At 58.4% G+C, this 13,067-nt stretch overlaps 1 protein-coding gene across 1 annotated transcript in view; it reads left to right on the forward strand.

Annotated features, from left to right (window-relative positions):
* The first annotated feature begins 942 nt into the window (after positions 1 to 942).
* The window catches only part of LOC136055532 (uncharacterized), a 33,837-nt gene continuing 21,712 nt past the window's right edge, over positions 943 to 13,067 (forward strand). Inside the window, exons 1-8 of the mRNA XM_065747326.1 lie at positions 943 to 1,197; positions 2,456 to 2,522; positions 2,883 to 2,990; positions 3,080 to 3,252; positions 6,884 to 7,555; positions 8,814 to 8,880; positions 9,241 to 9,348; positions 9,438 to 9,610. Of these exons, the coding sequence (XP_065603398.1) occupies positions 943 to 1,197; positions 2,456 to 2,522; positions 2,883 to 2,990; positions 3,080 to 3,252; positions 6,884 to 7,555; positions 8,814 to 8,880; positions 9,241 to 9,348; positions 9,438 to 9,610 (1,623 nt within the window). The remainder of the gene's footprint in view (positions 1,198 to 2,455; positions 2,523 to 2,882; positions 2,991 to 3,079; positions 3,253 to 6,883; positions 7,556 to 8,813; positions 8,881 to 9,240; positions 9,349 to 9,437; positions 9,611 to 13,067) is intronic.

The following is a 13,067-nucleotide window of genomic DNA, read 5'->3' on the forward strand; positions in this document are numbered from 1 at the left end:
TGCTTCCAAGGAGCGGTTCCATGCCTACCGGAGAGCCAACGGGGAGCCCGGCAGCCGAGGGGGTGGTGAGGAGGAGGAGGAAGAGAAGGAGAAGGAGGCTGTCAGCAAGCAGAGCAAGCCCCCTGCCAAGAGGGGGAGGTTGGATGCACAGGGCCAGGACGGAGAGAGGCAAGGGGAGCCCGAGGATGGGGAGCAGGAGCCCATGGAGCGCAAACGAGCCCGGGGGCAGAACAAGAGCAGGCCCTGCATGAAGCCCAACCACTACGAGAAGAGCCGGTTATGCCCATCAGTCACGCAGGTATGACATGGAGTGTGATGCTCTGCTTTGCTCTTGGTGGGTTTCTTGATTTTTCTAGTTAGGAGAGCACACCCCAGAGTGATGGAAGGCAAAGATGCACCAGGGTGACCCCCCAGAGGAAGGGAGCTGAGGGCAGGTCCATTGCAAAACTACAAGAAGAACCTTGGATGCCCAGCAATGGCTGAGCGGCTCCGCAGAGCTCGGCGACCCCCGCAGCCCCCCCGGAGCAATTCGTGCCCTACAAGGAGCAGGGCATAGCTGTGGCCCCAGTAGTGCCCTCAGTCCCCACCTTCCAGCAGCTGGAGGGGCAGATCCAACACTTGAACATCTCAGAGGCAGCCCCAGGTGGCAGCAGTGGTATCCCCACGGGTGACACCGTCCCCCTCCACAGCAACATCCCAGCAGGCATCTTTGCTGCCCCCAGTCCCCAAGAGATAGAGAACAGCCTGGAGAGCCTAGACAGAGATGTGCCCGAAGAGGTGCTGCTGGAGGAGGCTGCAAGGCTCTTCAACTGCTCCCCTGAGATGCTGAGCGGATCTGATCCTGAGCCCCAGGGGATCAACCACGGCCTCCCCAGCAGCATCCCCGTGCTCCAAGACCTCGGGGATCTCTGTGACCTCGATGAGATCATCACCTCTCACAGCATGAGCTCACTCTCACTGCCCGAAGAGATTCTCTCTTGCGACTACAGCGTCCCTGAAGCCTCCAGCATGAAGCTGAGCACGGAGCAGCTCAACCACGTTTGGATGTGCCCCAAGGAGGCGCGACAGGATCTGACACTGTCAGAAATGCTGCTGGCAATGCCCCGGGGTGATGAGCTCCAGCTGAAGGCCAAGTCAGAAAAGAGGGGGAAAAAGGAGCGAAGCAGCTTCCTGATGAGAAAAAGCCACAAAGAGAGGGTCTCCCCCTGCAGCAGTGGTGTAGAAGAGCAGGGTTAGAGCCATTCATATAGGAAAGGGGGGAGGGAAAGGTGGGATGAGGATAGTGTTCTGTTGTTGTACAGTTTCTCTCGTTTCCTAATAAATGTTTGTTCTGATCCGCTCCACGTCTTGCTGGGGTTGAAACAGCCCTTGGGGGGGGGAAGCTGGGACAGACACAGAAAGTGGTGTCCCCAGCCCAGAAGTGAAGCTCAGATCAAGGGCAGAGGAAGGCTGCAGTGCCTTCACCCCCCTAAGGCAGATGGGGTCACTTCTGGGGGGACGGGGGTGCACAGCCTTCCAAGGGGGGGCCCACTCCAGAGCCTGGGTTGTTCTCCCTGCTGTAGCAAAAGAACCCCAAATAACCCAAAGAAAAGTAAGGGAGGGAAGGAGCTGCTGGCAGGACACTACCCCACTCCCCTCGTCCACCCAACATAAAGCCACAGTACCAGAGGAAAAATAACATCACCTTCTGTATGGTAAATAACCCCCAAGGATGGTACTCAGTGAAAACAGTATGGAAGATGGTATATTTAGTAGGCTTATATAGACGGTGCACAGACAGCCGGCAAAGGATGGTGGCTCGGCTTCAGGATGAAAGAGGCTTGCCGTGGACGCCACGCAGGAGGGATCTCCAAGAAGAGATCCTTCCCCGGTGGTGGTCTGCCCTTAAATGGGGTTTGGGAGATGTGGAGCCAGGCTCCACCCGTTCCAATCACACAGGTATATCACCTTTAGCTGTGGCCCTGTGGCTGCCTCGGTGCTCAGCTCAGGTGATCCATCAGTGGTTCAGGCCGTGATTCAACAGTTCCCATACACCGTGGGTACAGCGTGGCTGCACAGAAGGATGCAGAAGGGGATGTCCAAAAATTACCCGTAAAAGCCACAGCTTTTCAGCCAGGCCTGGCTTGAGACGGATCCGGGAGCACGTGGGGAGCAGATGTGGTTAAGGGCGGTGGGTTCAAGGGCAGGGACACGGGGGGGAGAGGATGGGTGGCCCACGGTGCAGCCCCCGGGCAGCTCTCCAGGGCAGCGTGACACTGCACGAAAACTCACTGCAGTGCATCATGAAAGTCAGGCATGAGAGTCAGGCATCCGGAGCCGGAGCCTCAGCAGAGAGCATCTCCACCAGCCCCAAACACAACGGGAACCCCAAACGGGGCTCCACGTGCAGCCCCAAGCTCACACGTCCCTATGGTGGGCGCACGGATGGCCCCAGCACACATTGCTCTCTCCACAGCCACAGAAATCCCCCCTGGGCTGCAGTGATGGGAGCTCTGACCCCTTACCACCTTATAACGACCACGGTGAGGTCACTGCACCTCGCGGTTAACCCTGTAAGCTCATTGGAGGTGAGGAGGACGTGGTGGGCGGGGACAGAGCACGAGGACCCCCAGTAACGACCACCGGCAGGAGACCCCAACCGTTGGCAGTTGGAGCCGCTGCTCAAGAGCAGCAGACGCAGCTCTCTGCTGCTTACTTCTGTGCTTCGTACTTCTCCCTGGCACCTCCGAAGCTCATCTATCCTGAGCTCCTCAACAGCGCAGGTGAGCAGCAGGGGGGCCCCGCTCGCCCCACGCCGGCGCTGCCGTCCCTTCTCCGTCCCCCTCCGGGCTCCTCCTGGCGGTTGGGGAGGGGATCGACGCCGTTTCCCCCATCTCTTCCAGTCTCAGCCAAACCCTGCCAGCCCCCTGCGAGGCAGCAGCCCCCGCTGGCAGCCCCGGGCACCTGGTTTACACCGATGGCAACCGGCGCAGCCAACGCTCTCCCACCAGGTTAGACGTGCCCCTACCCGCAGTGGGAGCTCTCCGGGGGAGGGGGTTTCAAAGACCCTTCCCCCCACAACTTCCCTCTATCCCCGCAGAGATGTGGAGAGCCCCGTGCGGATGCTACTTCGACCTCCGTGTCTTTCGCCTCCGGTGGGCAAACACTGCCGTGCCCCCACCGGCCAACCCCACCGGCCAACCTTGGATGCCCAGCAATGGCTGCGCAGCTCTGCAGAGCTGGGTGACCCCCGCAGCCCCCCCAGAGCAATTCGTGCCCTACACGGAGCAGGGCATAGCTGTGGCCCCAGTGGTGCCCTCAGTCCACACCTCCCAGCAGCTGGAGGGGCAGATGCAGCACTTGAACATCTCAGAGGCAGCCCCGGGTGGCAGCAGTGGTATCCCCACGGGTGACACCGTCCCCCTCCACAGCAACACCCCGGTGGGCACCTTTGCTGCCCCGTCTCCAAGAGATCGAGAACAGCAGGGAGAGCCTAGACAGAGATGTGCCCGGTGAGATGCTGCAGGAGGATTGGTTTACCAACCAATGGACTGGTTTACAAACAACATCTTGAGCTGCCTTGAAGTTGTTTCACATTTGCATTTGTGATGATGGCACACAGACTGCGCTACATGAGGTTCTATACTGCTGTTGCTTTTTCATGTTCCTGCTTTTTGTGGTACGTGACGCAGATGAGTATTAATTTAGGAAACTCAAATAGTGCTTTCCAGAATTTGTTGCTAATTCATGAATTGCAAGTTTTGTTTCTTGCTTTACTTTGTCATTGTCTTCTGAAAATAAGAAACGTTTGACTTCTCAAAAGCTCCATGTTTTTTTCCTCTTTAAACGGTAATAACTAAGTAATTTTACAGAAGGTGAAGAGTTGTGAAATGGGAAGTTTATGTTCACAGTTTCCCATTCTCTGAAGAATCTTTATTGCCAGAGCGCTGCTAGATTGTTAGTTGTGTTTCTGTTTTGCTGTGTGGTTTTTCATTCCTTTCAATACCTTAAAAGTAGAAGCTTCCTGTTTACAGTCATGCTAGTGGGTTTTTTTTTCAAATTGTCACTGAGTAAAAAAAGCTTCCTGCCATTATACATATCATTATTTGCCCTTGAAGGACTTTCTATGCCAAATAGGAGGTTCTGAGATTATTAACCCACCCCTAAGGCAGATGGGGTCACTTCTGGGGGGACAGGGGTGCAGAGCCTTCCAAGGGGGGGCCCACTCCAGAGCCTGGGTTGTTCTCCCTGCTGCAGCAAAAGAACCCCAAATAACCCAAAGAAAAGTAAGGGAGGGAAGAAGCTGCTGGCAGGACACTACCCCACTCCCCTCGTCCACCCAACATAAAGCCACAGTACCAGAGGAAAAATAACATCACCTTCGCAGCCAGAAAGCGCCGGAAAACTTCACCTCTCTTTATTGAGCATTTCACATCTGAGCTCCTCAACTTCATAGCAATGCAGCCAACACAGCACCTTCAGGCCACAGTGCCACCACTCTGCCACGCTCGAGCTCTCGGTGTCCCCATCGCCAGCCCCAGGACATGGAGGAGCGACGGGGTCCCAGCAACATCCCGGACCCCAGCAGAACCAGTGGCCATCACCAGAGCACAGAGCCCGATTACGGGCAGCGAGGATGGCTCAGGCACCCAAAAGCTCGGGGTGCTGCCCTGCCCTGAGCATCCTCACTCCAAAACAGAAGCACAGGCAGCAGCAGCGCCTCTGTGGGCCACAGAGAGACGCTCTGCTCAAGAAAAGAAGGAAAAGAAGAGTTCCTAAAGAAAAAAAGACGCCGAGCAGAGAGTCGGGGATGGGGACGCCACAAACGGACCCAGAGCCAGAAGGAGACCGTAACAAGTGCTGCAAACGCATAGGAAATCCAGCAGCTACACAGGACGGAAAGGTCACGGGCACACACTCGGAGAGCTCAGCGCAGCAGTTTACCTTTCGGGCCCAAATTGAACGCCCAGAGCAAAGACGAGGCCCGGACGGCACTCCGGGCAGTCGCAGGAGCAGCAGCAGGGACGGTCCCCGTCCTGAGCTCCAGAGTGGCAAGTCGGGGAAGCAGCGCAGATCCACGGTGCCACGGTGGGGCCTCCATGCAAACAGCCCACAGCTGTGGGGAAGCCACAGCCAGAAAGCCCATAGGGCACGACGAGGCCACGGGGCAGCTCCCAAGAGAAGCCCGGGCAGCTCCGGCCCCGCTCCGCACAGAGGGCGGAGCTGAGGGAGCCCACGGCCTTTCGGAGTCCTCAGCAGCAGCACAAGCGCTCCCGGCTGGCAAAGCGAGCAGCCCAACACCGCCGCGCTGCAGCACAGCCACAGCGCCTCGGCCCGCTCCTCCCGCCGCCCTGAGGGGGCCCGCTCTCCGCCCGCCCTTTTCTAGCCGCCCCGGCCCGTCGCGTGAGTGACGTCATCGCCGCGTGCGGCAGCAATGGCGGCAATGGCGGCAGTGGCGCCGGTCCGGGAGCGGTGAGTGCGGGGCCCGGGGGCTCACGTGTGCTCCCCCCGATCCCTGCGACATCGGCCGCCCCACGGGGCCGTCCCCGGGCCTGGGCTGCGTTGGGGGGAGCGAGCGGGAGATGCTGGTGCTCCTCGCTCAGGGGCTGCGGCCTACAGGGGGGCACCGGGGACGGCGCGGCCGCGTCCCGGGATGCGGCTGGATGGGGGTGGGGATGGGATCGGAGATTGGGAAGTGGCTTTGCTTGGGGTTGGGAGTGGGGATGGGCTCAGGGAGGGGGGCAGGGATGGAGTTGGGCATGGACATGAGGGGTTTGGGATGACGACGGGTTCGAGGATTAGGATGAGGTTGAGAAAGGAATGGAATCAAGGATGGGGATGGGGACTTAGCTGGGGTTGGGAGTGGGATGGAGTTGGGAATGGAGATGAGGTCGAGGAGGGGGTGGGGATGAAGATGAGGATGGGGGACGAGGATGACGATGAGGTCAAGGGGGGATAGGATCGAGGATGGGGATAGGGGTTTAATTTGGATTGGGGTCAGGGATAGATTTGGGAATAGGGATGACGTCGAGAAGGAGATGGGGACAAGGATGAGGATGAAGTTCGAGGAGGGGATGGGATCAGGGATGGGAATGGGATTTAGTTGGGAATGGGGTCATAGAAGGGGACAAGGATAGAGTTGGGAATGGAGATGAGATCGAGGAGGGGGTGGGGACAGGGATGAGGGTGGGTTTCAGGATGGGGACAGGGATGAGGTCAAGGAGATAGGATCGAGGATGGGGATAGGGATTTAATTGGGGTTGTGTACAGGGATACAGTTGGGAATGGGGATGAGGTCGAGGAGGGGATGAGAGTGGGGGCACTCTGTGGCGCTGGCAGTGCAGCTCTTCACAGCTTCTTGATTCTTCTGCAGGTTCATTGCTTCCAAGGAGCGGTTCCATGCCTACCGGAGAGCCAACGGGGAGCCCGGCAGCCGAGGGGGTGGTGAGGAGGAGGAGGAAGAGAAGGAGAAGGAGGCTGTCAGCAAGCAGAGCAAGCCCCCTGCCAAGAGGGGGAGGTTGGATGCACAGGGCCAGGACGGAGAGAGGCAAGGGGAGCCCGAGGATGGGGAGCAGGAGCCCATGGAGCGCAAACGAGCCCGGGGGCAGAACAAGAGCAGGCCCTGCATGAAGCCCAACCACTACGAGAAGAGCCGGTTATGCCCATCAGTCACGCAGGTATGACATGGAGTGTGATGCTCTGCTTTGCTCTTGGTGGGTTTCTTGATTTTTCTAGTTAGGAGAGCACACCCCAGAGTGATGGAAGGCAAAGATGCACCAGGGTGACCCCCCAGAGGAAGGGAGCTGAGGGCAGGTCCATTGCAAAACTACAAGAAGAACCTTGGATGCCCAGCAATGGCTGAGCGGCTCCGCAGAGCTCGGCGACCCCCGCAGCCCCCCCGGAGCAATTCGTGCCCTACAAGGAGCAGGGCATAGCTGTGGCCCCAGTAGTGCCCTCAGTCCCCACCTTCCAGCAGCTGGAGGGGCAGATCCAACACTTGAACATCTCAGAGGCAGCCCCAGGTGGCAGCAGTGGTATCCCCACGGGTGACACCGTCCCCCTCCACAGCAACATCCCAGCAGGCATCTTTGCTGCCCCCAGTCCCCAAGAGATAGAGAACAGCCTGGAGAGCCTAGACAGAGATGTGCCCGAAGAGGTGCTGCTGGAGGAGGCTGCAAGGCTCTTCAACTGCTCCCCTGAGATGCTGAGCGGATCTGATCCTGAGCCCCAGGGGATCAACCACGGCCTCCCCAGCAGCATCCCCGTGCTCCAAGACCTCGGGGATCTCTGTGACCTCGATGAGATCATCACCTCTCACAGCATGAGCTCACTCTCACTGCCCGAAGAGATTCTCTCTTGCGACTACAGCGTCCCTGAAGCCTCCAGCATGAAGCTGAGCACGGAGCAGCTCAACCACGTTTGGATGTGCCCCAAGGAGGCGCGACAGGATCTGACACTGTCAGAAATGCTGCTGGCAATGCCCCGGGGTGATGAGCTCCAGCTGAAGGCCAAGTCAGAAAAGAGGGGGAAAAAGGAGCGAAGCAGCTTCCTGATGAGAAAAAGCCACAAAGAGAGGGTCTCCCCCTGCAGCAGTGGTGTAGAAGAGCAGGGTTAGAGCCATTCATATAGGAAAGGGGGGAGGGAAAGGTGGGATGAGGATAGTGTTCTGTTGTTGTACAGTTTCTCTCGTTTCCTAATAAATGTTTGTTCTGATCCGCTCCACGTCTTGCTGGGGTTGAAACAGCCCTTGGGGGGGGGAAGCTGGGACAGACACAGAAAGTGGTGTCCCCAGCCCAGAAGTGAAGCTCAGATCAAGGGCAGAGGAAGGCTGCAGTGCCTTCACCCCCCTAAGGCAGATGGGGTCACTTCTGGGGGGACGGGGGTGCACAGCCTTCCAAGGGGGGGCCCACTCCAGAGCCTGGGTTGTTCTCCCTGCTGTAGCAAAAGAACCCCAAATAACCCAAAGAAAAGTAAGGGAGGGAAGGAGCTGCTGGCAGGACACTACCCCACTCCCCTCGTCCACCCAACATAAAGCCACAGTACCAGAGGAAAAATAACATCACCTTCTGTATGGTAAATAACCCCCAAGGATGGTACTCAGTGAAAACAGTATGGAAGATGGTATATTTAGTAGGCTTATATAGACGGTGCACAGACAGCCGGCAAAGGATGGTGGCTCGGCTTCAGGATGAAAGAGGCTTGCCGTGGACGCCACGCAGGAGGGATCTCCAAGAAGAGATCCTTCCCCGGTGGTGGTCTGCCCTTAAATGGGGTTTGGGAGATGTGGAGCCAGGCTCCACCCGTTCCAATCACACAGGTATATCACCTTTAGCTGTGGCCCTGTGGCTGCCTCGGTGCTCAGCTCAGGTGATCCATCAGTGGTTCAGGCCGTGATTCAACAGTTCCCATACACCGTGGGTACAGCGTGGCTGCACAGAAGGATGCAGAAGGGGATGTCCAAAAATTACCCGTAAAAGCCACAGCTTTTCAGCCAGGCCTGGCTTGAGACGGATCCGGGAGCACGTGGGGAGCAGATGTGGTTAAGGGCGGTGGGTTCAAGGGCAGGGACACGGGGGGGAGAGGATGGGTGGCCCACGGTGCAGCCCCCGGGCAGCTCTCCAGGGCAGCGTGACACTGCACGAAAACTCACTGCAGTGCATCATGAAAGTCAGGCATGAGAGTCAGGCATCCGGAGCCGGAGCCTCAGCAGAGAGCATCTCCACCAGCCCCAAACACAACGGGAACCCCAAACGGGGCTCCACGTGCAGCCCCAAGCTCACACGTCCCTATGGTGGGCGCACGGATGGCCCCAGCACACATTGCTCTCTCCACAGCCACAGAAATCCCCCCTGGGCTGCAGTGATGGGAGCTCTGACCCCTTACCACCTTATAACGACCACGGTGAGGTCACTGCACCTCGCGGTTAACCCTGTAAGCTCATTGGAGGTGAGGAGGACGTGGTGGGCGGGGACAGAGCACGAGGACCCCCAGTAACGACCACCGGCAGGAGACCCCAACCGTTGGCAGTTGGAGCCGCTGCTCAAGAGCAGCAGACGCAGCTCTCTGCTGCTTACTTCTGTGCTTCGTACTTCTCCCTGGCACCTCCGAAGCTCATCTATCCTGAGCTCCTCAACAGCGCAGGTGAGCAGCAGGGGGGCCCCGCTCGCCCCACGCCGGCGCTGCCGTCCCTTCTCCGTCCCCCTCCGGGCTCCTCCTGGCGGTTGGGGAGGGGATCGACGCCGTTTCCCCCATCTCTTCCAGTCTCAGCCAAACCCTGCCAGCCCCCTGCGAGGCAGCAGCCCCCGCTGGCAGCCCCGGGCACCTGGTTTACACCGATGGCAACCGGCGCAGCCAACGCTCTCCCACCAGGTTAGACGTGCCCCTACCCGCAGTGGGAGCTCTCCGGGGGAGGGGGTTTCAAAGACCCTTCCCCCCACAACTTCCCTCTATCCCCGCAGAGATGTGGAGAGCCCCGTGCGGATGCTACTTCGACCTCCGTGTCTTTCGCCTCCGGTGGGCAAACACTGCCGTGCCCCCACCGGCCAACCCCACCGGCCAACCTTGGATGCCCAGCAATGGCTGCGCAGCTCTGCAGAGCTGGGTGACCCCCGCAGCCCCCCCAGAGCAATTCGTGCCCTACACGGAGCAGGGCATAGCTGTGGCCCCAGTGGTGCCCTCAGTCCACACCTCCCAGCAGCTGGAGGGGCAGATGCAGCACTTGAACATCTCAGAGGCAGCCCCGGGTGGCAGCAGTGGTATCCCCACGGGTGACACCGTCCCCCTCCACAGCAACACCCCGGTGGGCACCTTTGCTGCCCCGTCTCCAAGAGATCGAGAACAGCAGGGAGAGCCTAGACAGAGATGTGCCCGGTGAGATGCTGCAGGAGGATTGGTTTACCAACCAATGGACTGGTTTACAAACAACACCTTGAGCTGCCTTGAAGTTGTTTCACATTTGCATTTGTGATGATGGCACACAGACTGCGCTACATGAGGTTCTATACTGCTGTTGCTTTTTCATGTTCCTGCTTTTTGTGGTACGTGACGCAGATGAGTATTAATTTAGGAAACTCAAATAGTGCTTTCCAGAATTTGTTGCTAATTCATGAATTGCAAGTTTTGTTTCTTGCTTTACTTTGTCATTGTCTTCTGAAAATAAGAAACGTTTGACTTCTCAAAAGCTCCATGTTTTTTTCCTCTTTAAACGGTAATAACTAAGTAATTTTACAGAAGGTGAAGAGTTGTGAAATGGGAAGTTTATGTTCACAGTTTCCCATTCTCCGAAGAATCTTTATTGCCAGAGCGCTGCTAGATTGTTAGTTGTGTTTCTGTTTTGCTGTGTGGTTTTTCATACCTTTCAATACCTTAAAAGTAGAAGCTTCCTGTTTACAGTCATGCTAGTGGGTTTTTTTTTCAAATTGTCACTGAGTAAAAAAAGCTTCCTGCCATTATACATATCATTATTTGCCCTTGAAGGACTTTCTATGCCAAATAGGAGGTTCTGAGATTATTAACCCACCCCTAAGGCAGATGGGGTCACTTCTGGGGGGACAGGGGTGCAGAGCCTTCCAAGGGGGGGCCCACTCCAGAGCCTGGGTTGTTCTCCCTGCTGCAGCAAAAGAACCCCAAATAACCCAAAGAAAAGTAAGGGAGGGAAGGAGCTGCTGGCAGGACACTACCCCACTCCCCTCGTCCACCCAACATAAAGCCACAGTACCAGAGGAAAAATAACATCACCTTCGCAGCCAGAAAGCGCCGGAAAACTTCACCTCTCTTTATTGAGCATTTCACATCTGAGCTCCTCAACTTCATAGCAATGCAGCCAACACAGCACCTTCAGGCCACAGTGCCACCACTCTGCCACGCTCGAGCTCTCGGTGTCCCCATCGCCAGCCCCAGGACATGGAGGAGCGACGGGGTCCCAGCAACATCCCGGACCCCAGCAGAACCAGTGGCCATCACCAGAGCACAGAGCCCGATTACGGGCAGCGAGGATGGCTCAGGCACCCAAAAGCTCGGGGTGCTGCCCTGCCCTGAGCATCCTCACTCCAAAACAGAAGCACAGGCAGCAGCAGCGCCTCTGTGGGCCACAGAGAGACGCTCTGCTCAAGAAAAGAAGGAAAAGAAGAGTTCCTAAAGAAAAAAAGACGCCGAGCAGAGAGTCGGGGATGGGGACGCCACAAACGGACACAGAGCCAGAAGGAGACCGTAACAAGTGCTGCAAACGCATAGGAAATCCAGCAGCTACACAGGACGGAAAGGTCACGGGCACACACTCGGAGAGCTCAGCGCAGCAGTTTACCTTTCGGGCCCAAACTGAACGCCCAGAGCAAAGACGAGGCCCGGACGGCACTCCGGGCAGTCGCAGGAGCAGCAGCAGGGACGGTCCCCGTCCTGAGCTCCAGAGTGGCAAGTCGGGGAAGCAGCGCAGATCCACGGTGCCACGGTGGGGCCTCCATGCAAACAGCCCACAGCTGTGGGGAAGCCACAGCCAGAAAGCCCATAGGGCACGACGAGGCCACGGGGCAGCTCCCAAGAGAAGCCCGGGCAGCTCCGGCCCCGCTCCGCACAGAGGGCGGAGCTGAGGGAGCCCACGGCCTTTCGGAGTCCTCAGCAGCAGCACAAGCGCTCCCGGCTGGCAAAGCGAGCAGCCCAACACCGCCGCGCTGCAGCACAGCCACAGCGCCTCGGCCCGCTCCTCCCGCCGCCCTGAGGGGGCCCGCTCTCCGCCCGCCCTTTTCTAGCCGCCCCGGCCCGTCGCGTGAGTGACGTCATCGCCGCGTGCGGCAGCAATGGCGGCAATGGCGGCAGTGGCGCCGGTCCGGGAGCGGTGAGTGCGGGGCCCGGGGGCTCACGTGTGCTCCCCCCGATCCCTGCGACATCGGCCGCCCCACGGGGCCGTCCCCGGGCCTGGGCTGCGTTGGGGGGAGCGAGCGGGAGATGCTGGTGCTCCTCGCTCAGGGGCTGCGGCCTACAGGGGGGCACCGGGGACGGCGCGGCCGCGTCCCGGGATGCGGCTGGATGGGGGTGGGGATGGGATCGGAGATTGGGAAGTGGCTTTGCTTGGGGTTGGGAGTGGGGATGGGCTCAGGGAGGGGGGCAGGGATGGAGTTGGGCATGGACATGAGGGGTTTGGGATGACGACGGGTTCGAGGATTAGGATGAGGTTGAGAAAGGAATGGAATCAAGGATGGGGATGGGGACTTAGCTGGGGTTGGGAGTGGGATGGAGTTGGGAATGGAGATGAGGTCGAGGAGGGGGTGGGGATGAAGATGAGGATGGGGGACGAGGATGACGATGAGGTCAAGGGGGGATAGGATCGAGGATGGGGATAGGGGTTTAATTTGGATTGGGGTCAGGGATAGATTTGGGAATAGGGATGACGTCGAGAAGGAGATGGGGACAAGGATGAGGATGAAGTTCGAGGAGGGGATGGGATCAGGGATGGGAATGGGATTTAGTTGGGAATGGGGTCATAGAAGGGGACAAGGATAGAGTTGGGAATGGAGATGAGATCGAGGAGGGGGTGGGGATGAAGATGAGGGTGGGTTTCAGGATGGGGACAGGGATGAGGTCAAGGAGATAGGATGGAGGATGGGGATAGGGATTTAATTGGGGTTGTGTTCAGGGATACAGTTGGGAATGGGGATGAGGTCGAGGAGGGGATGAGAGTGGGGGCACTCTGTGGCGCTGGCAGTGCAGCTCTTCACAGCTTCTTGATTCTTCTGCAGGTTCATTGCTTCCAAGGAGCGGTTCCATGCCTACCGGAGAGCCAACGGGGAGCCCGGCAGCCGAGGGGGTGGTGAGGAGGAGGAGGAAGAGAAGGAGAAGGAGGCTGTCAGCAAGCAGAGCAAGCCCCCTGCCAAGAGGGGGAGGTTGGATGCACAGGGCCAGGACGGAGAGAGGCAAGGGGAGCCCGAGGATGGGGAGCAGGAGCCCATGGAGCGCAAACGAGCCCGGGGGCAGAACAAGAGCAGGCCCTGCATGAAGCCCAACCACTACGAGAAGAGCCGGTTATGCCCATCAGTCACGCAGGTATGACATGGAGTGTGATGCTCTGCTTTGCTCTTGGTGGGTTTCTTGATTTT

This window comes from Cyrtonyx montezumae, unplaced genomic scaffold (assembly GCF_038088225.1).
Source record: "Cyrtonyx montezumae isolate F1298 unplaced genomic scaffold, pur_monq_1.0 scaffold_44, whole genome shotgun sequence".
Taxonomy (NCBI): domain Eukaryota; kingdom Metazoa; phylum Chordata; class Aves; order Galliformes; family Odontophoridae; genus Cyrtonyx; species Cyrtonyx montezumae.